Source organism: Pholis gunnellus (assembly GCF_910591455.1).
Source record: "Pholis gunnellus genome assembly, chromosome: 5".
Classification (NCBI taxonomy): Eukaryota; Metazoa; Chordata; class Actinopteri; order Perciformes; family Pholidae; genus Pholis; species Pholis gunnellus.
The window spans coordinates 8,701,386-8,722,995 of record NC_136531.1 but is presented as its reverse complement, the minus strand read 5'-3'; the positions used below and the strand labels follow the sequence as shown (position 1 = coordinate 8,722,995).

At 41.3% G+C, this 21,610-nt stretch overlaps 2 protein-coding genes across 2 annotated transcripts; one reads left to right on the top strand and one right to left on the bottom strand.

The window, feature by feature from the left end:
• The first annotated feature begins 5,664 nt into the window (after window positions 1-5,664).
• Window positions 5,665-10,940, top strand: tmem184c (transmembrane protein 184C). The gene is made up of 10 exons (XM_079159028.1): window positions 5,665-6,216; window positions 6,731-6,861; window positions 6,940-6,976; window positions 7,109-7,314; window positions 8,168-8,242; window positions 8,325-8,418; window positions 8,569-8,681; window positions 8,769-8,868; window positions 9,035-9,206; window positions 9,318-10,940. The coding sequence occupies exons 1-10, from the start codon at window positions 6,100-6,102 to the stop codon at window positions 9,629-9,631; spliced, it is 1,359 nt and encodes a 452-aa protein (XP_079015154.1). The 5' UTR covers window positions 5,665-6,099; the 3' UTR covers window positions 9,632-10,940.
• On the bottom strand, window positions 10,063-21,505 carry prmt9 (protein arginine methyltransferase 9). The gene is made up of 13 exons (XM_079159027.1): window positions 21,268-21,505; window positions 20,620-20,820; window positions 20,306-20,454; window positions 19,967-20,203; window positions 19,611-19,778; window positions 19,363-19,465; window positions 18,272-18,381; window positions 17,970-18,162; window positions 16,598-16,781; window positions 14,036-14,702; window positions 13,751-13,904; window positions 11,956-12,078; window positions 10,063-11,601 (listed from the first exon to the last, which is right to left on the bottom strand). Exons 2-13 carry the CDS (start codon window positions 20,815-20,817, stop codon window positions 11,359-11,361), a joined length of 2,529 nt encoding a protein of 842 aa, XP_079015153.1. The 5' UTR covers window positions 20,818-20,820; window positions 21,268-21,505; the 3' UTR covers window positions 10,063-11,358.
• Between the last annotated feature and the right edge of the window lie 105 nt (window positions 21,506-21,610).

Genomic DNA, 21,610 nt, shown 5'->3' with positions numbered 1-21,610 from the left:
TCAACCAATAAATCAATTTCCATCTTCACTGTAAGAAACAAGGAGGTTTATTTCACCATCGTACTGGTTGCTCCAGGAAGTCGAGGGGGCCCCTTCTGTTTTTCATTTGCGTCTGTGAGAAAGAGGCGTCTGGGAGTGATTTGAAGCACACTGTGACCTGCTTGGCAACTGAGCCCTCAGGGTTGATAATGTCAGCGGAGAGGATGTGAACAGCTTCGACGGTGGGAATTTGATACATAAAACTCACTTCTCATCTGTGCTGCCAAAAGAGGTTTGAGGAAAGCAAAGTTTGACCATTACTTATCCGTGCTTTAGTCATGTTAGCTTTGATGTGGCAGGAATATAAATATTTAGCTTATAATCCATATCGTAATTGTCTTAAACTCATGCGAATTTGTTAAAAAGTGAAAAGCAGTAATGAAAATAGCACTTGATTTAATGCAACACAACCACATTTCAACTACTTTATTTTATATAATAGTTTTCTTTGGTTTAAATACATTTAATGAGGCACTAGTTGTACCAAGACAGAGGATGTGGCAACTTTGCTGTGGACAAAGGTGTCATTAACCCAGAATTACGCTCTCAAAACTCTCAAAAAGAGACAACCACCAGAGCCACAAAGTCCCATACACAAAGTTGAAAAACACCCAAGTCAAGCAGAACATTGTAGAAGCTGTGGCTTTATCGGACATTGGCCTTTTATTTGTTTTAGTGGTTTGGCGATAAGCCTCAGCAGGTCATAAACTTTATGAAACTGCTCCATATTCCTCATATGAAATCATCCCACAATCACCCCCAAAAAATACAGAATTGCTCAAAAAGTGGTTGCTATGACATAGCGTTTGGTTAAATGAATCAGAATAAAAAAACATATGTTAGGATGAAAAATATTGGAACATATTCATGCTTTTCTGGGAATTGAGAGGGAAAGAAAACAGATGTTTTGAGAGAAAGTGAGATGGTTTTAGCTCAGTGGAATTTGGTGGGAACCTTGTTTTTTGTCAGCAGTGAATTGAATAAAGGTCAAAAACAAATAATAAAAGGATCACAAAGGTCTAAAGCGCCTCTCCATGCAAAGCTTATTCCGATTTGATTGTTGATACAGAAAATGTGTTTAAGACCAATCAAAGTTCATGACAAAGACAAAGGAAAGCTGCTTTACAAGGCATTCTCTATTAGTTGATAAAAGACGGCATGATTTACATTTTTCTTCTTTGTATTAATATTCATTCTTGCGATTTTACAATATGATAATAATATGAACTAATAATTAGAATGCAAACAAACAAAATGCTTTTCTAAACTTTTCCAGTGTCTTTAGGCAATCGAGATTCTGATTCTTAGTATCTGAGGAAGTGAAATACGTATATATTGTGAGTTGTTGAATTCCATTTCAAATCCAATATCAAGCACTCAGCCCTCATAAAGATAATGACCCCGTGCCCCAGCCCTTCAGGGGCCCCATAAGCTCCAGGTTTACTGTGTGTTAACTGGTTTGTGCTAAAGTGATTGAAACTTTGTTTGGAAATATGAAACAATAAAGCACAGTATTACTCTTGGGGCCCTGTCTTAATGAGGGTCTATGTGTGAAAATAACTAAGTAAAGTATCTTTTCTGTTTTGTGTTTGTATTGTCATAGTCTGCCTTTCAGATTGTGGCAAAAACTGGAGTATGCTAAATAATAAACAACATTCATTTCTAACTAGAAAAGGTGCACTCAGTAGTAGTAGTAGTAGTAGCAGTGCAGATCTCCGCCAGGTGTGTCTACAACAACCACTGCTGTAATGTTTGATTGAATGAATACAACCCACAATTGGCAACCCCCCCGTCTAAACACCAATGGCCTATAAGGCGTTGTAAAACACACTTGAAACTCAAATACAAGCTGTGATTTATGCAAGTAATCCGCACAAAGTCGTCGCGGCTGACTGGTGGCGATGTATGCAGCAGCGTGTGAATTGGGAATACCGTTAGCTGTTAGCCAAACACACTGTCCAAAGCAGGAACTGTTTTCCACCCACTGTGTCTCTGGGCTAACGGTCCAGCAGCTCCCTTTGGTCCTCCAAGCAGGTTAATCCAGCCATGAATGTCACTCAGTGAAATACTTTTGTCATGACCTGTACGTAAAGGTTGACAATATTGTATTGTTTTTGTTTTTGTCAACAAACCCCATGAAAAGACCAAAACCATATGGCCATATGTCACAAATATATACTTTCAAAAGGCTGAACAATAGCCTCTGAACATTAGTCAAGCAGGAGTAAATTATGTACATGTTGGGGACTATTTCAGCCCCTGATTTGGTATCCTGGTGGGTATTTAAAGCAATAAAAAGAGCTCAGAGCTACAGCCCTTGTTTTGAAATAACCACTGTTGTATGAGCTTCTTTGACTTCATCCCACTTCACTTATGTTGTTGTTCAAGAACAGTTGAACTGAAGTGAACAGCCTCAGTGAGTTTGAACATATCCTGACGCAAAGGCCTTTGGCAGACGTATTAAGATAAATAAGTAATTGTTGAACAATGGCAGTCTTGTGTATTCCTCTGACAAAGGAGGTGCACTTTGGATGATACATTACATCTCAGGAATCAGACAGTGTGTCTCCTCCTTTGTTGTGCATTGATTATTACTTTTCCTCAGACCTATCCATTCTGCTTATCCTTGCCTATGTGTGTTCCCTGCAAGGCACATACTGAACGATGCACTTCACCCTGCAGTTATGGCTGTGATTCAGTGAGACATAACGGACGCCACATCCGTTATGCTAAAATCTGTTTTGGATCTGATCAAACACAGCATATGTTTATCTACCCTGCCCTTACACGGCTGTACCCTGTATGCCACTTTGCATGGCAATCCCTCCAAGCTATCCACCATGGCACTCGCTTGCACGACTTGTGGCAAAGAACATATCTAATTCATAAAAGCCAAAAGGATCAATTCAAAATTCATGAACAATCTGTCCTGCTACAACCAGTGATTTCTGTGACTGTGGGGCAGTGGAGACGTGGAGCAACAGAGACGAAAGTTCTGCCTCCCCTCATTTTACAGTTAGACGCACAGACACAAATACACTGAAGCATGTGCTCATACACGTGCGCACAAGAACAAAAGGTAACAAGGAGGTTCTGATGGATATTTTTTTTAAAGATTTTGTTCACGCAGGACTTAGATTACACAAAAATGTTAATATAAACCTTAAACAAAAATAGGGCACATTGCTAATAGAGATCTGTATTCATTAGATAGATAAAAGGACTGAACTATGGGTGATGGTTATTTTTGCTTCAACAGCCAGTTAATCTCATGATTGAGATGTTCCCCATTGTATGTAAAACATCATTAAAACTTCTTGTCATAACTGTATTAAATCTAACATACCGTCAATTTAAAAATCTAAATATTCTGTGAAAAACATATACCATGCTTTCTTAAAGATGCATCATTTTCTAAAGATAAAAATAAATGTAACACATTTAAATGTTGTATTATTCTTGATTCTGGATACGGTACACACCTTGTTGTCTGGCTCCAACAGGCCTCTCTCTCTGACGACATTGTGTCAAATGATAAGCACAGGTGTAAATAATCAAATGAAAGATCGCTGATTTCCATTTAGCTCCTTTGGTTTCAGGGTCCTGGTATTTTGCATGTTGACTCACTGTCACACTGTCATGGCTTAATGGGACATTTGAATAGAAAAAAGCCATTGTAAATGTTATTAGTAACACCTGTGCTTTTCCTTCTATTACAAGTCAAAATGGTTGCTGAGGAGAAGGACTGTGTGGATGCAGTTTTACTGACTCTCTATGTATTGTATAACTGGTTGTATTGCACAAACACATTATCATATGTAGTTGATAACATATTATGTTTATCATATGTTTCAACTTGGGGAAAGTTTACTTATACTGAATAGGCCTATTGACACAAAAAACAGGCTGTGCGAACAAAAGTAAATGGACAAGAGGGAAGAGAAACCTTTATTAAATTATTTTTTAAATCATCTCATGTATTTGTCTGATATCTTTAAATTTAGTCTAAATATGGACAAGACACTTTTAAAAATGGAAACTATATCGATCAACTTTGACCAACTATTTCAAGTGGTTGCAAAGTATACAGATTCATTTCGGTATCAGAAGTTTAAGAGGCAGTGACTCTCTGATCGGTCATTTTGATGGAAATGGGAGAAAAATAATTAATTTGCAAATGGAAGTTTAATACCTCAGTAAGCCACGAATTGCATAAACAGCCCGAACAAAGTGCCACATTTTCACAAAGAAACTGAATTAGCCTAACTGGGATCTGTGACCAGTCCAAGGCTACTACAATGGATTTTAGATCTGGTATCCTGGTAATTGTTAATTCACATTGCCATCTGCTGGCGAAAACAAAGATCATGTGACCAATAAGAATGCAGCACAACCACACCAGAGCTGAATAAAGAGAGTCGCGTCAATAGAAGTTAAAAACGCTTGAATCATAACATGATTCATGTAGACTTCTGATCGAGCCAGGAAGTACTTGGGGGTCAATTTGAATGCATTGATATTGGTAGAAATCAGTACAAACAGAGTGACATGACTGTGATAATTAGTTGTCAAATTTATTAATTGATTTACATAAATTTTGTGTTTATTTTAAGTAAAATGTCCTCATTTGAGGAAGTGTAACAGCTAGAGTTACCTGCCTTGTTGACATATAATATTTTAGGCTAAAGTGCCCTTGTTTAAAGAAACAGTGTATGAGATGTAGTGATATCTAGTGGTGAGGTTGCAGATTTCAAGCAATAACATAAACCTTCCATCGCACCTGCCTTTCCAAGCGTGTCAGAGAACTACACTGATCCTCAGGTCGGGATAGGTATCTTTAGGATTTTATTACTACAAGGAGCTACTCTTATCAATACTCTGTTCTTTTTCATGACTTTATAATTGCTTTTAAAAACATATATAGAATAAAACCCCAAATTCACAACAGGATTTGAAGTTATTTATATAGTTATATATATATATATATATATATATATATATATATATATATATATATATATCACTGAAAACAAATCTAAAATGTCAATCAAATGAATAACATTCCTGAGTGAAGATTATAAATGATAATAATCAATAATAAAAAAACAAGGCACCAGATAGTATGTCATTCCTCCTGTCCTCTGTTATCCGAGCTTTCTGGCTGTGCTTGTGTAAACATAGCAGCGGTGGATAAGAGACTGCAGACATATCAGATTGAATTAGGTTTCACTTTTGTTTACATGTTCATGTTGAACAGATGAATTGATAAAATATTGTATTTTTACCTGTGAACAGTAACGTTGTGTAACGTTTACTTAATTATAATAGCTCGAACTCCAAAATTGATATCCTCATCCAGCACACCCACAACTCTACAATCACAGGCCTCAATCTTATGTTTAACTAACCATATATAATAATAAATGATCCGCCATTGCTGTTAAAAAAAGAAGGTCAACCGAAGTGAACGGAGATGACGTGACTCTTATTATACGGCTCTGAACGTATGTAACAAAACTCTCTTTATCGATTGGCTAATTCCCTCGATTCCACCAATCGGATTCCAGATTGTAGGCAGGACCACATCTGACGCAAAAACCCGGAAGTACACACTCAACAGCAATTACTTTATTTGGAAACTTTTACCAGCGTAAACCTTCTAAAAACACTGTTACGTGTTATTTTATCTAAAGATCCGGTTGATTTATCAGAGCAGAGTTTTCCTTCATTGTGACAGACATTGAGATACTTTTAACGGTTTAGACAGGACCATCTGCCTCGTTTGTTTACATGGGAAACAACAATAACGGACAAGCTAACGTTAGCAACCTAGCTTGGTAAAATCGAGTCACATGAGCTGGTCATTTTTCAGCGACTTTGACCTCAGGAATGTGACTTACCGTTAGTGAAAGAGTCAACGTGCCTGTATACTAGAGAAGGGTTGTCTTGGTTGTCTCGGTGAGGCGTTGAAAGCGTAACAATGCGGAGCTAACGTTCAACGCGTCGAGCGTTAGTTCATTTGTATTGTCACCGCAACCTGCGGCCAGCTTTCATGTCAAGATGCCTTGTTCCTGTGGGAACTGGAGAAGATGGATTCGGCCGCTGGTCGTCGTGCTGTATATTTCGTTGCTTTTAGTCGTCCTGCCCTTGTGCATCTGGGAACTGCAGAAGTCAGGGGTCAGTTCTAATAATCGATGTATACATGCGTGATACACTTTGAGTACTGTACTGCAATTGTGAGGTTCTTGTAGCCTACTTTACTTGAGTTATGTTGTGTTCCTCTTATGCCAATTTATACTAAAAACACATTTCAGAAGGATGAATTAAACTTGTTACTCCACTGTGTTTGCCTATCTTACTGCAGTAATCACTGTTTACATAAAACTGTTTAGATATGATGCATTGCTCACTGCAACACATCCTATCAAATCCTTTGAGTCTGTAGTTAATCTGAGAAATCTGCTGGTGCAGTTTTTTATTTGAACTTATTTTCAAGTTTTCATTCTTTATTTAGTCTTTAATTGTAGGACTTATGAAACATATTTTTACAAAGTTGTGTTGCTATTTCATTTGAGCAAATAATCAGATCACTGCTTCCATCCCTGACTGAATATTAAATGTAGAACAGTTACATTCCTAACGTTAAGCAAAATGTCGCCAGTGCTGACTGTTTCTTTCCGTTTAATAACAGGTTGGCATTCATAATAAAGCATGGTTCATCGCTGGGATATTTGTCTTCATGACTATGCCCATTTCATTATGGGGCATCCTCCAGCATCTGGTTCACTACACTCAGCCAGAGCTTCAGAAACCCATCATCAGGTAAAGACGTCAACAATCAGGACCTCCATAAACACTAGTCTGAAACTGCCTTCTAATTGTTTCTAATCTCTGTTTAAGGATATTATGGATGGTCCCAATCTACAGCTTGGACAGTGTGAGTGGTGTATTATCTAATCAAAGCCATTGTGATCAGGCTTAGATGTCATATGTACCTACAGAATAACTGACATTGAAATAAAAACGCCTCTTTGCTTTGTAATCCCTCTCTTCTTTTGAAATCTTACAGTGGATTGCATTAAAATACCCGAGGATAGCAATTTATGTGGACACGTGCAGAGAGTGCTACGAGGCCTACGTCATCTACAACTTCATGACCTTCTTGCTGAACTACCTGGAGAATCAGTACCCCAGCCTGGTGTCGATGCTGGAGTCCCAGGAGCAGCAGAGACATCTGCCCCCCCTCTGCTGCTGCCCGCCCTGGCCAATGGGAGAGTATGTTTGAATTAAAATTAGGACTGTCATACATACAATACATGTGAGAGCATGTGAGCCAACACACAGTGTGTACAGCTGTACAAATGCTTAGACTGCGTCCAACAGCTCATAGTTTGACCCACACATGTCAGCTTTACTGACCGTAGTCATATTTCATTCCTATCTTCTTGAATTGCCCTTAATTAGAGATCAGACTGACTTTTCAATAATACTTTACATTTATTTTGTTTGTAGTTAGACCATCAGTGTTCTTTTATAAATGAAGTTAAGCAACATTATTCCTTTTGGTGTTATTTGATTTAAAGGAGGTGATTTCAAGGAGGTGATGAACATGATTCATAGATAAAACGTGCCATGTTTGTGTCTTGAGGTTGCTTGAGTTTGTTGAGATTTTGAGAAGGAAATGTTCTTAGGAAACAAAACAATGACTGTCATCAGCTTCAAATTAACCTCAGTCACGCAACTGCTGTAATTGGTTAGCATGCCTGTGTGCAGGTAATTTTGTCCAAGGCTCTTTTTTTTTTTTTTTTTACATGAGGATCAAATTGATTAACATTTGCCTGAAGGTCAGCAGCATCAGCCACATGTATTAGTTTTGTATTTTATAATACTGCCGTGTTAAAACACTTCACAGTGTCTTAGACCATGATCGAAAAGTCGTTAAGGAAGATAAGGCATTTCAAGCTTAAAATGTTGTCATTGCGCTTCTTTCAAGGATCCACTCAGCACATTTCTTATGACCGTTCGGGATCGGGGTTGATTTTAAATTCATTAGATTCTACAGATATCGGCAAACTAGATGTTGTTCAGCTAATGAAAATCTAATTCAAATCATACGTTTCCTCTGCAGGGTTTTGCTGCTGAGATGCAAACTGGGAGTGTTGCAGTACACGGTCGTAAGACCCGTCACAACGGTGATCGCTTTGTAAGTAACCAGTTATTAAGTACCATTCACATCTTTTTGGTCACTATTTGTGTTGATGTCCCCCTTTTTTTCTTCTTCCAAGGATCTGTCAGCTGTGTGGAGTGTACGATGAAGGCAATTTCAGTTCAACAAACGCATGGACATACCTGGTCATCTTCAACAATATGTCACAACTGGTAACACCGCTATTGTTTTTTAAATTTTTTTAGTCTAAATATAATTTGCCTCAAGCGACGGCTGCATCCTACATGCAGCGTGTTGAGAGATAAGTTAGATGTAAATAAGGTTGAACTAGGTTTCTCTCTGTCCGTCTTCTCTTGATCTAGTTTGCCATGTACTGCCTGGTGCTGTTCTACCGGGCTCTGAGAGAAGAACTGGGTCCAATCAAGCCAGTGGGCAAATTCCTGTGTGTCAAAATGGTGGTGTTCGTCTCTTTCTGGTAAGTCTCAGCATGTTAAAGCAAACTTAATAACATGACCCCATCGTTTGTAGCTACTGAGAATGGTTATTTTGCAAACTCTTCAAGGCAAGCTGTGTTCATCGCCTTGCTGGTGAAAGTGGGCATTATCTCAAAGGAGCGTACATGGGACTGGAAGAGTGTGGAGGCTGTAGCCACTGGCTTACAGGTAAGCTAAAGCGTCTCTAGTTAGGGAATAACTCTGATTAACGTGTGAGAATACCTTAAATGTCTGAGTATGTAGAGTTATTATATAACTATATGTGGCCACAGTTTACACCACTTTACTTTGAACCAGAAAGAAACGCATCCAAACTGTCCTGTCTCCCCCTCAGGATTTCATCATCTGTGTGGAGATGTTCCTGGCAGCCATTGCCCATCACTACAGCTTCACCTACAAGCCTTACATCCAGGAGGCTGAGGAGGGTTCTTGCTTTGACTCTTTCATGGCGATGTGGGACGTCTCTGATGTCAGAGCAGACATCTCTGAACAAGTCCGCAATGTTGGTAGGTGCCCCCTGACCGCACATTCGTGAATTGTACATTTCTCTGGCATGTACTCCCCAACACCGAGAAGATGGTAAAGACTTATTTTTTTTTTAATGTTCTCATTTACAGGGAGGACGGTTATGGGTCGGCCAAGGAAGCCGTACTTCGGTGAGGCTCAGGATGATGGTGAGCGGTCTGGCCTGCTCTCTTCGGGCTCCCAAGAGGTCATCACGGAGGCGGCGTCCAACCCCGTGTCACCCAATGGTCAATACCAGGGCCTGGGCAGAACCCTCACACCGCACTCTGTGTCTGCGCCGGCCGGGCTCAGCTCGGCCCCGTGGGATGAAGGAGACGAGGCTGGACTTGAAGAAACCCCGGAAGAGGAAAGGACCAACCAAACCAAAGAAGAACCCGCAGAAGCAGATCTCATCGTGATCACCTAGCGTAACCGTTAAGGCCGACGTCACCGACAGACTCTACCCGATATGGTTGGGCGGGACCCAATTACAGCCTTGCCATTTTCCTTTCAGACATTACAATATTGTTAAAAGATTAAATGAACCAGGTGTACCAGATGGACCTCTCTGCCAGTGACAGCTCCAAGAATGTTCGGTGAACTTATGGCACTACGTGACTTCTAGATGTGTATTTTATGCCGTTTTTTTGTTTCACTAGGGAGCTATTTGGCTCAGTAGGCTATGAGGAATGGTTTTTAATTCATTGAAGTTGGGAAAGACTTCCCGTCAATTTTATCGTGCGTCCCAAACGGCCCACTAATCGCGTTTCTTGAGATGAGACGCCTCCCGAAAGTGTGCGTATCCTTTCCAAATAGGAAATTATTACACATTTGTGTTGTCTCAGTCATATCATGATCTCAGATGTGATGGTTAGATGAAAAAGACAAATATGCAACTTTTTAAATAAGAATGTTCTCTTCAGGAATATCTTAATTTAAAGTGATTTCAAAAGGCATCGATTGAAATAATCGTAATCGTAAATCTACGATATCAAAGCACATTAGATGTCTCAGGCGGAGGGACGGGGCGGAAAGAGACGAGTTTAGGGATGCAACGTTGAGATTAAACTATTTTTCAGTTGTATGTTAGAGCCATGCCTGCTGAATGATGCCTGAACCGTGTGACATCACTATTAATACAATGTATTTACTGTAAGTACATTCTAGGTATTAAAACAGCGTACACAATTCAGTTACAAACAGCATATTCTAATACATTTGTATTAAATGCTTTATTGCATTCAGCTCACTCGAAAGTGTTTCATAGAAATTCATTCACTAGTCTCATCAGATGCCTTGTTCTATGTGCCGTGGAACTAGTCGGTCCACCACATCAATTTATATATCGGGATCAGTTTTATTTTGATGAGACGTTCTACATCAGTTTTAGCTGGAATAATTTAGCAGTTATTGAACCCAAGCCATGTATTGTTCTCCATAGATTTTCTGTCATTGTGACTGACATGGATGTGTGCAGGGTTACTGACATGTGTCTGTACAGTGTGGGATATCAGTTTGTGTAAAAACAACAACCTGTAAATCTATCAAATCAACAGCATAATCTTGATCATGTCCAGCTAGAGAATGTTGCATTGCCTTACATGACTTTATTTGATTTTTTAAAATAAAACTGACAGGATTACATTAGCGCTGATGTAAATGGTTCCACATGTTGATTTAATTCCATCACTGACTGTCTCCCCAATAAATCAGATTAACGACATTATCTGATTTATTTTCTTCTTACATTTATTAAGAAAATGTCACATTTATTCTTTTGGATAATGACAAACATCTTTACAAAAACAACCGCGACTAATCATGGAAGTATTTGTCTTATACTTACAAGTACAAATTATAAGTACAAATGTCCTATAATCTTATAGCACAATTTACAAATTAAAACACGACTTGAAGATGCATCGTCACAAATTCTTCATGATGGTGATGACTCAGCGTCCCACTGATGCTTACAAAGGTGTGGCTCATGCAGGCTTCTACTAAATCTCAAAGCAGAGATTGAACTTTGAAGACTGGTAATACAGAAAAATAACACTGGAGAAAGTCAATCTTTAGAAAAGGAATGCAGAGTATTCAATGCATCCCCCTACGTGTCAGTAGCCTCTATATGATTGAGGCATGACATTCGAGAGATCATTGTTCCATTGGCCCCGGTGTATTCTCTATATGGGCAGATATGGAGATGGCGCTCTTGTGAAGCTTCACAGCGAGGCGGACCCAGTCTCCGGCTTGTACCTCCACAGGCTGCTGCAGCACAACGGCCGCCTGCTTCCAGTGAGAGTTCTGGCTGAGGGTGCTGATGCTGATCTCCTGGTCCAGGTAGATGTGGTACCAGAAGGGAACTGCAGTTATTCTGCCTGCACACGTAGCCTGGACCTGGGAAACGGGGATTATGGCTTAAGTAGATACGTATGGTACACATGAGCAGTCAGCTAGTTATCACAAGTCATGTGTCGCCTCCGTTCCTTTAAAAATAATATATGACACATATATTGTGAGTTTAGGGGGAAAAGCTTGAATGGGATCAATTGACATAGCCCCTCATGTTAGATCGCTGTATGAAAATGCTGAGACGAGTGTGTATTCTAAGGGAGATGTGCACAGTGTGGCTCAATAGGTATGACTTACTTCTAGGTTTTTGGTGCAGTATGTTTGTGCACCAGAAAGTAGTTTTGGATTATTAAATTATATTAATTCCAATCATGTTGGCAGCACCAATGCATCTCTTACCTTTACTTCTCTGTTAGTGTAGTTAGCGGTGGACTCCATTAGGTCAAGAACAAAGAGTTCCACAAACTCACTGAGATGTCTGCACTCCAGTGTGGAAAAGTCCAAAAACACATGGACCGGTACCTTAAGAACATAAAAGATAAACACAGTGTTAGCGACTTGGCTGCAGTGGATAAAAGAATCTGGTGACGTTATTAATTAGGAACAATAAAAGTCCTGGGAGGAAGAGCTTCTGGGATCTGATGTAACACCAAACAGGTGCTCGTGATGCACAGGTTGTCCACAAGAGAGGGAATGGATTTACCTCAAAACAAATAAATCAAGGCACACTGCTTCGTTTAACTTTTATTGTAAAAGATACTTTATTATTGTGGCTCCCTAATTTTTTAAAATGTCGTACTTTAATAACAAAGCAATGTGCCTTGATTTTTTTATGTATCTAGGAATGAGTTTGCTTATTTTTGCTCATAATACAGATTTATTTTTACAAAAGCTTTGTATTAAAAATCATGCAAAAGCTCTCTCAAAAGTCTTGCTGGCAGTCTTTGTCCCAAACTATCATTTATCCACGTTAGGTTTGAATTCCTAGCGTCAGTGGATAATCACTCATGTACTGATGAATATCATTTCACCTCAAACTCTTCAAAACTTGACAAAGAGGCCGTGGCTGCGGGGCAGCAGACCGAAACGCCGAGGGAGAAACCAAAGTGGCAGCACAGAAAGTGTCACAGTTTCCTTTACTGCAGAACAAAAGAATCTTTCCTCCTCCCTGTCACAGTTGTGGAGACCTCAGATGCTGCTGTTTGATGTGCCTGATGTAATGTATACTGATGGATTCAGGTAGGAACGTCTTGGGCCAAGCTGTGTGTTGTGCCTCGTGTGACAGTTGTGCTAGAGAGTGCCCTCCACTGAGGGCTTCAAAGACAACATCTGTTAAAACAAACGACCGTCCCACGTGGGTCCTACCAAATTAGAGCACAAACATGATGCTGGGGGGGGGGGAAGGGGGGGGGAGAAAAAAAAAAAAAAAAAGATAATTTCCAGACCAAATAAAGAAAAAGAAATTCAAAGAGATTTCGCAGCTTCTGAACACAGCTGGGAATCGCACATCAAAGAGGAGTGCACAACAGAAAACAAAGTCCAGGACCTTAGTATTCCACGTGAAATACCTTGTTCAACAAAACACAACCCATACACGGTGCAAACAAAACAACCGGTCTCTTTTGTTGTACCTTTCATACATTTTTCTGTACCCATCATATTTAACAAAACTCACAAGCAATAACTTTAAATGTGAATGATGCGAGCATACAAACGCAGCGTACTGTCTGTGAAAACTGTTAATGTCGACATCACGAACATGAGACAGAATACAAGATACTGGTGGCCTGAGATGTACAAAAGGAAGATTTGGCAACTTGTGTGATGAAGACTGAATGAGATTTTTCTATTTATTATTATGGAGTTAATTCAATATTATTTTTAAACCGATACTAAGTATGATTAAAATGATTAACTTCATAAATCAACCAAAGTTAAGTTAGTATAGTCAGCTTCCTGTTCTTGTTATTCTGCTCTTCCTTTGAGATGGACCATCTACTGAATACTCCTCTGCTCATCCCTCCTTTTCAAAGAGGAGAACTCCACTTAACGCTCCTCCGCCCGCTCTACCTCAGCGCCACATCCGCACCGGAAACGAGCGACCTCCAGTTGCTCTGGAAGATCTTTGCATGTAGAGTAAAGACAATAAATAATCTAACCCATGATGCGTTGTAGCTTATGTAGGTATACTTACAGTGAACTGGTTGATGAAGGGAGCGATATTGAATCCCAGTGTGGGCTCCTGACCCTGGACAGCACTTTCCAGCAGCAACGTGTCCGACTCCACCAGCATACCGTGCACCACGATCTTTGCTGGGAAAATACTTCCTCCGTCCTCCAGCAAACACCTAATATAGAGACATAGAAATATAATTTTACTCGAACAGACATAAAAATGCAGCACTAAAATATCAAAAGCAAAAGGAACAAAAGGTGATGGAACATTTCTGAGTGCCCCACCCTGGCGGCTGCCCCTCACCTGGCCAGTGACGCTTTCTCCATCAACTTCTGTCTGATGAGGCCACACGTCTCCACACAGTCCAGTATGATGGCGCTCCACAGCTTCTCCCTGGACGGCCTCTTCAGCATCCCGTGCTCGTCCTCCGTGTGGTTGAGCCAGAACTCGAGATGCTGTTCCGGGACATTATTGGAGCGAGCCAGTCTCTTCACGACTTCCTGCTGCTTTTTCTTCTCCACGGAGCTGTACGCTTTGACGTGGCCGTGGCCGGCGGCGATGAGGGAGAGCAGAGAGAAGCCCTCCGACACGTCCAGGACATAGAGCAGGTCACTGCCGTCTGTGGACTCTTTGTTTTGGCATTTGGCCCTCAGCTGTGGGATGAGTTTGCCCAGCGCGCTGCAAAAACTCTGGTGGTAATCCTGATTGTTCAGGAGCGCCATTTCTGCACATTCCAGCATGCAGAAGTCTTTGGTTTGTTTCTGGTCGGTCTGGAGACTTGCTAGCGCACTGCACAGCTCGGCCTCTGGGTTTTCATTTGAAATGGGGTTTCCAGATTCTTGTGTATCCGGGCGCTTGTCCAGACGGATTTCATGCCCGTCTCTCAGCACGGCCACGCTGCAGAGCCTCAGGAAGGCATCTCTGCAGGAGACTTCGACGATCAGCTCGTCTCGAGGTTTCAGGACAAAACCTGAAAAGAATCAAAAGAGGAAAAAACACTGACTGGGCCTGACTCTACTAGAAAATGTACTGAAGCAAAGCAAAGAATTGACAACTGCCAAGTACTGAAAGTGGAATTGGATGTCTTTTGGTATTTTTAATTTGTTTTTGCTTTATTAAAATCAGAATATGCCTAAATTGTAATGACAATTTTGCCCGTTTTATATGTAAAAACACTCAAAACACTCAATCAATCTCGAAGATTCTGATAAGTCACGATCGCTGATTGAGCCCACTGATGAAAGTATTGCACTACGTACTATGTACATTCACAGTATTACCGACTAGGTGTCTGTGGCGACATTCCCGGGAGAAAAATGTTGTATTATAGTTTTTCTCCATTGCATACACACACAAAAATGGAACAATTCACACAAATGTGAAAACTTGAAGCAAATGTATCAACAAAAAGACTCCAGACTGCTAAACTTTGAGCCCAATTCCATTGTTTTAACTCAAATATAAACTCAAAATCAACCTGGATTAACATTTTAAGGAATGCCTCTTTAAGCCTTTCAAAAAAAGGCTTGTAAAAAAACTTATGAACACCTGAAATGACGAACAGAAAGGGAAAAAATACAGATACATACACAATAACATTATTATCTATAATGCCATGCTTATGGTTTTCTAAATACTAAACTGACAGGGGTCTAAGGATAGAGGGTGTCTCACGCTGTACAGACTTTAAAGCCCTTTGTGGCAAATCTGTGATTTTGGGCTGCGTAAATAAAACTGACTGGACAATTGAAACACTTAAAAAAATAAATAAAAATGTAAAAGAAGGGACAGCGAGTGAAGAAAAAGCAGGAGCTGCAGAAAGGGAGAGGGAGCCCAACGGAGAAATGAGATTCAGGGGACCGGGTGCACAGAGAGGGGGAGAGGCCCCGAAAGGATTCCTACAGGAATAACATCTGCTCACGTCTTCATGTCAGCGCGCCGCTCGTCAGAGGCATTTGGGAAAAATGCATATTTATTGCCTATAAGAATTTCATGAACACTAAAGAGTGTCACAGGCGATCACGGCGCACACGTCACCGCGACCGGGGAAACGGATGTCGGTGATCACCGGGAAAGGTGGCGGCTCCCTCGACGCTGCCTCTGCCAATTAGCAGCTCAGTGAAACGCTGCCGAGCCCTGTCTGAGAGATGATGTACTGCAACGCCAACTGGAACATGTCACCTCGCGTCGGCGGCTATTAAGCTCACAGTTGCCGAGGATGACAGCAGAAAATACCTTCCACTTCGCCTTTAAGTTTGCCGCTTAAGAAATATGAATTTAGTTTGTTCGTTATACTGTCTACACCGTCTGGTCTATTCATTTGTACACTGGCATATTGTGGACTTCAGTGATGGTAATTACGTAATGAAGTGTGAGGTTTTTAAAAAGACGTTCAGGGAGCTAAATCTTTATGTATCGTCGTCCTCGTTGTAGTAACATATTCTCACTATTTTCACCTTGGTTCAAAATGAACGGAAGGCTGTAGTGAAGTAGTGGCGGTGATTATAAGCAGAGATATTTCCCTGGCGGTATTTAACAAAGTTAATCATGGTAAATAGTGTAAGCAGTCTTCAGCACACACTGCCCTCATCTGATGTAACCTGGAAATGCATGACATGTCGGAGTAGAGAACACAAGCGGAGCAGAAAATGAAATACATTGTATTAAACCTAAATGTGGTGAAGTCATGACAATTTGAAACCAGTAGCGACTATTAAAAAGGACAATTCCTTGGACACACTGTAACAGATGGACAATGCGGATTAAACGGACACCTAAAATGAGTAAAACATCTGGGTGAAATTGTAGGTCGGCTTGCCAAACCTCCCCCACGGCGTCTCCCCCCGTACGTCCGTTGGATCTTACCGTCGGTGCTGTGGACTGGGTAGATGGCCTGCTCCCAGCAGGTGTCCTCCTGGGGTCCAGTAGACAGACTGCTCTCCTCATCCAGGTGGAGCTGGAACCACACAGCCAGAGCGTCCAGCTCCCCCTCCTGAGTGACGGGCAGGCGGATCTGCTGCACCTCCCTGGAGCTCAGCCCCTCCAGTTCCTACAGGTCACCAAAACAAAAATGGAATTGTTCCAGGGCTATCGGCTAAAATCCAAAAGATAAATCAAGCCTGGTTGTAAAAAAAATAGGTGTTCAAATATGCAATATGGGTGTAAAATTAAAAAATCTGATTGCAGAGGGCTTGATGTTGGAAAAAGGAGTTGTGAATGTTATTGGCCTCTGCTCTTGTAGCTTTTGAAGGCCAACTTACTTGTTGAGTCAGAAAGCTTAAAAGATTTAAGGTATACGAATGCATTTCACGGTGTGCATGAATAAATAAATTCTAAATGTGACAGGCTGCCTGTAACAGCGGTAGGATATCAAATGTGGCCTGCCTTGCTGCTGGCAAGCACCAAGAACACACATCACTGTCACAAAGAGCTCACAACAGCACGGTAGGCAATACAGCAAGCGTCGCCTCGACAGCTACCAACGCACCGTAAATGTATCACTCTTTTGTGGCGCTCTGCAAGTGAGCTGGAGATATTTCAAAATCACAAACGGGTAAAACGGTAATACCCACTGCAGAACATATCACGGCCTGCTTATATTCAATGGATTGAAGGTGGTAATGCAAATAGAACATGAATGGGAAATTGCAATACAAGATTGCTACAAGATGTGGAAGAGGAAAACTTATTTTTCATATTCTTGGGACTGAGACACAAAGCTGATGAGCACATGAGCACTGAATAACTTACTTTGTTGAGTGCCGAGTTTACCTCACTGACACATTACCACAGCTCTGTCACCGGGGTAAGATTGTTTCTGTCCCTACTGGACGTGTTGTGGACAAATATCAACCAATGATCATTCAGGTGCTGTTTGGGAGATAAACACGGTGTCTCCAATCTGTCAGGTGTTCAGTGTGAGCTAATAAATCAGTCAACAATCCCTGCAGGCCTTTAGCTAAATAATAAGTGGCCACTGACGTGCAATATTGTAGCCTGTGAGGCAGCCAATATGTTCGTTTCATGGGACCAATAGCAATATGGTCAGGTAAATTAATTATATTTGTCAGAGTGACCTTATTCTGCTTGACTCAAGGCAACAAACACACATTGAATTGTCTCACATGGCTGCATATCAGACACAAAGACAAATGCAAAATGAAAGTAAAAGCACATTAAATGAACAGCGGCTGAATGAATGAATCATCACAGTCTATCGGCGTCTGCTTCGGCTCACCTGCACGTTGTTGAAGTCGATGTTGAGGGCCGTGAACGGCTCGGTGAGAGCTTTGTATCCCCCCGGCACTCTGCTGAGTCTCTCGGTGGTGTAAGGCTCCATGGAGTCATCCGGCTCAGGGCTGCAGCTCACTGGGCTACAGAGCTCGCCGGCTGCAGCTATGGACAGGCCGCCCACCTCCGACACACAAAGCCTGCGTGAGAAAGAAACGGCGATCTGATGATAGGTCCGGGCACCTTGTGCTGCTGCTCTGAGAAGTTCCATTACGGGAAAAAAAACGACGACGGGATTCCAGGGCCTACCTGTGATGCCGGCGGATCTCGATGCTCTCAAGAGCCATACCGAACACGGTGGCTCCAGCCGGGATGACCCGTCCTGTCGCGGACTGATCCTGGAACTCGTTCTCACCGCTCTTTAGGATGACAATCGTGTGCTTTTAGTGAAACTACACATTAACGCCATTATCACGGCTACTGTATGTGTTGAGTGAAATGTCACAACTCGTACTGTACAGTCTGGCATCATGGAACTTGCCACAGTTTGCCAATGAGATTTGCACTTTTCTGGATGTTTAAGAGGCAACTTAGATTTAACCTTATGAGTTGACAAGGAGTGCCTTAAAGCTGCTGTTGTTATCTTTTATAAACATAACTTGTTATGGTATTGTCTCAGACAGTGACTATATAGATGATCCGTGAAAGAATCGGGTTCCTTTGCCTCCTTTTGGTGCTCCTATATACTATATTGGCATATGCAAAATTCCACCGTGCCCAAAAGAAAACAACCAATCAGAGCCTGAGATTCTGTTACTGTATTACCTATTACCCATCAGTGTACTCTTCTGCTGTAAAATGAGAAAGTTTGTGATCCGGCCGCCACGTTAAAAAAAAGATGACCCAAAACCAAGCGCCGGCCGAAGTTTAATCATTTCATCAGAATTCACGAGCAGCGAGTGATTGGTTGGTTTTTTTTCCAGGCATGGTGGAATCTTGCAAATACCATCAGGAGCACTAGAGGGAGGCAGAGGAACCTGCTTCTTTCACAGATTATGTATCTCATGCACCACTTTCAGGATACGGTGACAGTTTGAGCAAATATGATAAAAAGCTTTAACGCCGTCATTAGTTTTGTTCTCAATCATTTCCTGTCCTGCAAGCCCACAACTGTGTCACAGATCTGGCATTATTATTTACAACTTTTTTTAAAGATTTAATGTAAATTCTCAAAAAATGTACAATAACTTTCTTAGGATTTCCAACCCTGTAAGTCATTGGCAAACGGTGATAGATTTTGGGTGACACAAAGTCATAGAAACATTAATATTGCACTGTGGCAAACTGCAGAATAAAGTTCTGCTTCCTGTCCTGTGTTTGCGTTTAATAATTGAAGTTACCCGTGGAGGTAGCAGGAGGTGGTGCCAGGCATGAATGAGACTCTCGATGATACCCTCGCCAAACAATCCTGCATCTACAGTCTCCGTCACCACCAAGGATACTCTAAGAGAAACAGAATATTGAATGGGAAAAAAAACAAACATGAGAAACACTGTACTACTCTTACTGAGCATGCCTTCTATAACAGCACAAACAAAAAGATAAAAAAAGATATTGTTCTTGTAAAATACGTCTTTATAAATCGCACCTGTGAGGGATGTCCTTTGGCACTTCCATCTCCAGAGACTTCATGTGGAGGATCTTGATGCTGCCGTCCATTCCGTTAGCGCTCACCACCTCACAAGCCAATTCATACATGGTCTTGGACAGTTCACAGGCATACACCTCAGCAGCCCCAGCCTTCTTCGCACACATACTTCGCAGAGAGAATTAGGAAATCAGAACAACAATACTGACGCATTGAATCACAGGTCCTATTATAGCTGTGTAGCCAAAATAATAAGTACGGGTTTGGGTTGATAAGGAGTTCCAACCTACAAATAAAGTACACTCCATGACTTAAAGAAAAAAAAAGTTTCCAAACTCTCATGGAAAATATCTCACCCAAGGATCCCGGTGCCTGTACCTATGTCAAGTACAGTGTTGCAGCCGCCCTGAACAGCCTTCTGGATGGCTTGCTGGTACTTGCGGTTCCTCCCGTGGTCGTTGAGCATTAGGAAATGCCAGCGCTCCACCAGCCAGTTGGCCACGCGGTAGAAGTTCTCCCGGGCTTCTGGATAGTCTGGTCTCAGCTTCAAGGCTTTATGGAAATGACCCGCGGCTTCGTCTCTGAAGCCCATTCTGGAAAAGAAAAGGTGGGGAGAAAGAAAAACAGTATGAGGAGATAATTCATCGAAACAGTATAAAGCTAAATTATGCTCTGTTATTTGATGAGGAAAATACCTGAACAAGTGTTCCCCCATGCTGTTAAGGATAACCTCATCAGCAGGAAACAGTTCCAGTGCTTGTTCATAACAGTCAAAGAGGTCTTGAATGCGGCCCACAGAGTCCAGCTCTTCTGTCCACTTGAAGAGAGTGAACCTGAAGGATTCCTAAAAAAAGGGAGGTGTCACAAAATTGAGATTCCCCCCCCAAAAAATCTTTTGATTCTGCATCAGGAAAAACAGACTAATGCATGTGTGATTGTGGTCATGATGTGTGCGAAGTGTGTGGTAGTGATTGTACGCAGACAGGTTATCAGTGTAAACAGTCGTTACCCTTGCAAAGTCCTTAAACATAGGCGCAAGGTTGAGGACCAGAAGGTAGTGCACAAACGCCGTTCCGTAGTCTTGGTTGAAAAGGCACTGCTGGGCACTTTCTAGGGAACTAGAGACCAGCTCGTTCCTAGCAGGGTCCTCTCTGCGTCGCCTTCGTGTCCTCCTGCCATGCTTCGGCCTTGCACTGGTATTAGGCATCCCCTGAGCAAAAAAGAGAGAGTGGAGAGTCTATTAGAAAATGATACGTTCTGATAATATGATATACAGATTAATGCCACTTTTAATTAGACAATAAGGATCGACTGTACTGTGTGACCCATAGACCATGGACAGGAAGAGAGAAAAACATGAAAAATAGTCAAAATGAAGTCAAAATCTTTGACTAATTCATTCATAATTTTGACTCAGGAGATCTCATAGCTTTCACTTGCATGCTATTCTATATTTGTCGTTCCAAAATATTAATCCATCTTTCAATTTTCCTGGAAATGGGCTTCCATACATATCAAAATGTTGCGGTGTTATTGTAATAATCATCATAATAATAACTGCAACATGAATAGGAACTATTAACACATGTAACGCACCTCAAACTAAATGCTAAGTATTTTACAGGCATTACTGTATTACTAATGTATGTTGACTTACTGTATGTTGCTTTAGATCGCAGGCTGCGATAAGTTATGGGATGGAGGGAGATGCACGGAAAAGATCGCTGCTGTTTATTTAAGGTGCTAATTTACGTTAACATTCCGGTTGGGTCCAATAAAGTCGTTAGCATCGTTCTGAGCAATCCTTCCTCTGTTAGCAGCCTAACGCTAGCTCACATGATAACAATATGTTCTGATTGGGGCTACGAGAGGTTAACCGCATGACTACCTGTTAATATCCACGTTACAACGGCCAGATGCTGATTTAAAGTGTAAATCACATTTCTGCTACCCTTAAACGAGGAATGTGTCCGCGAGCTAAACAACTCGGTCAGAAACAT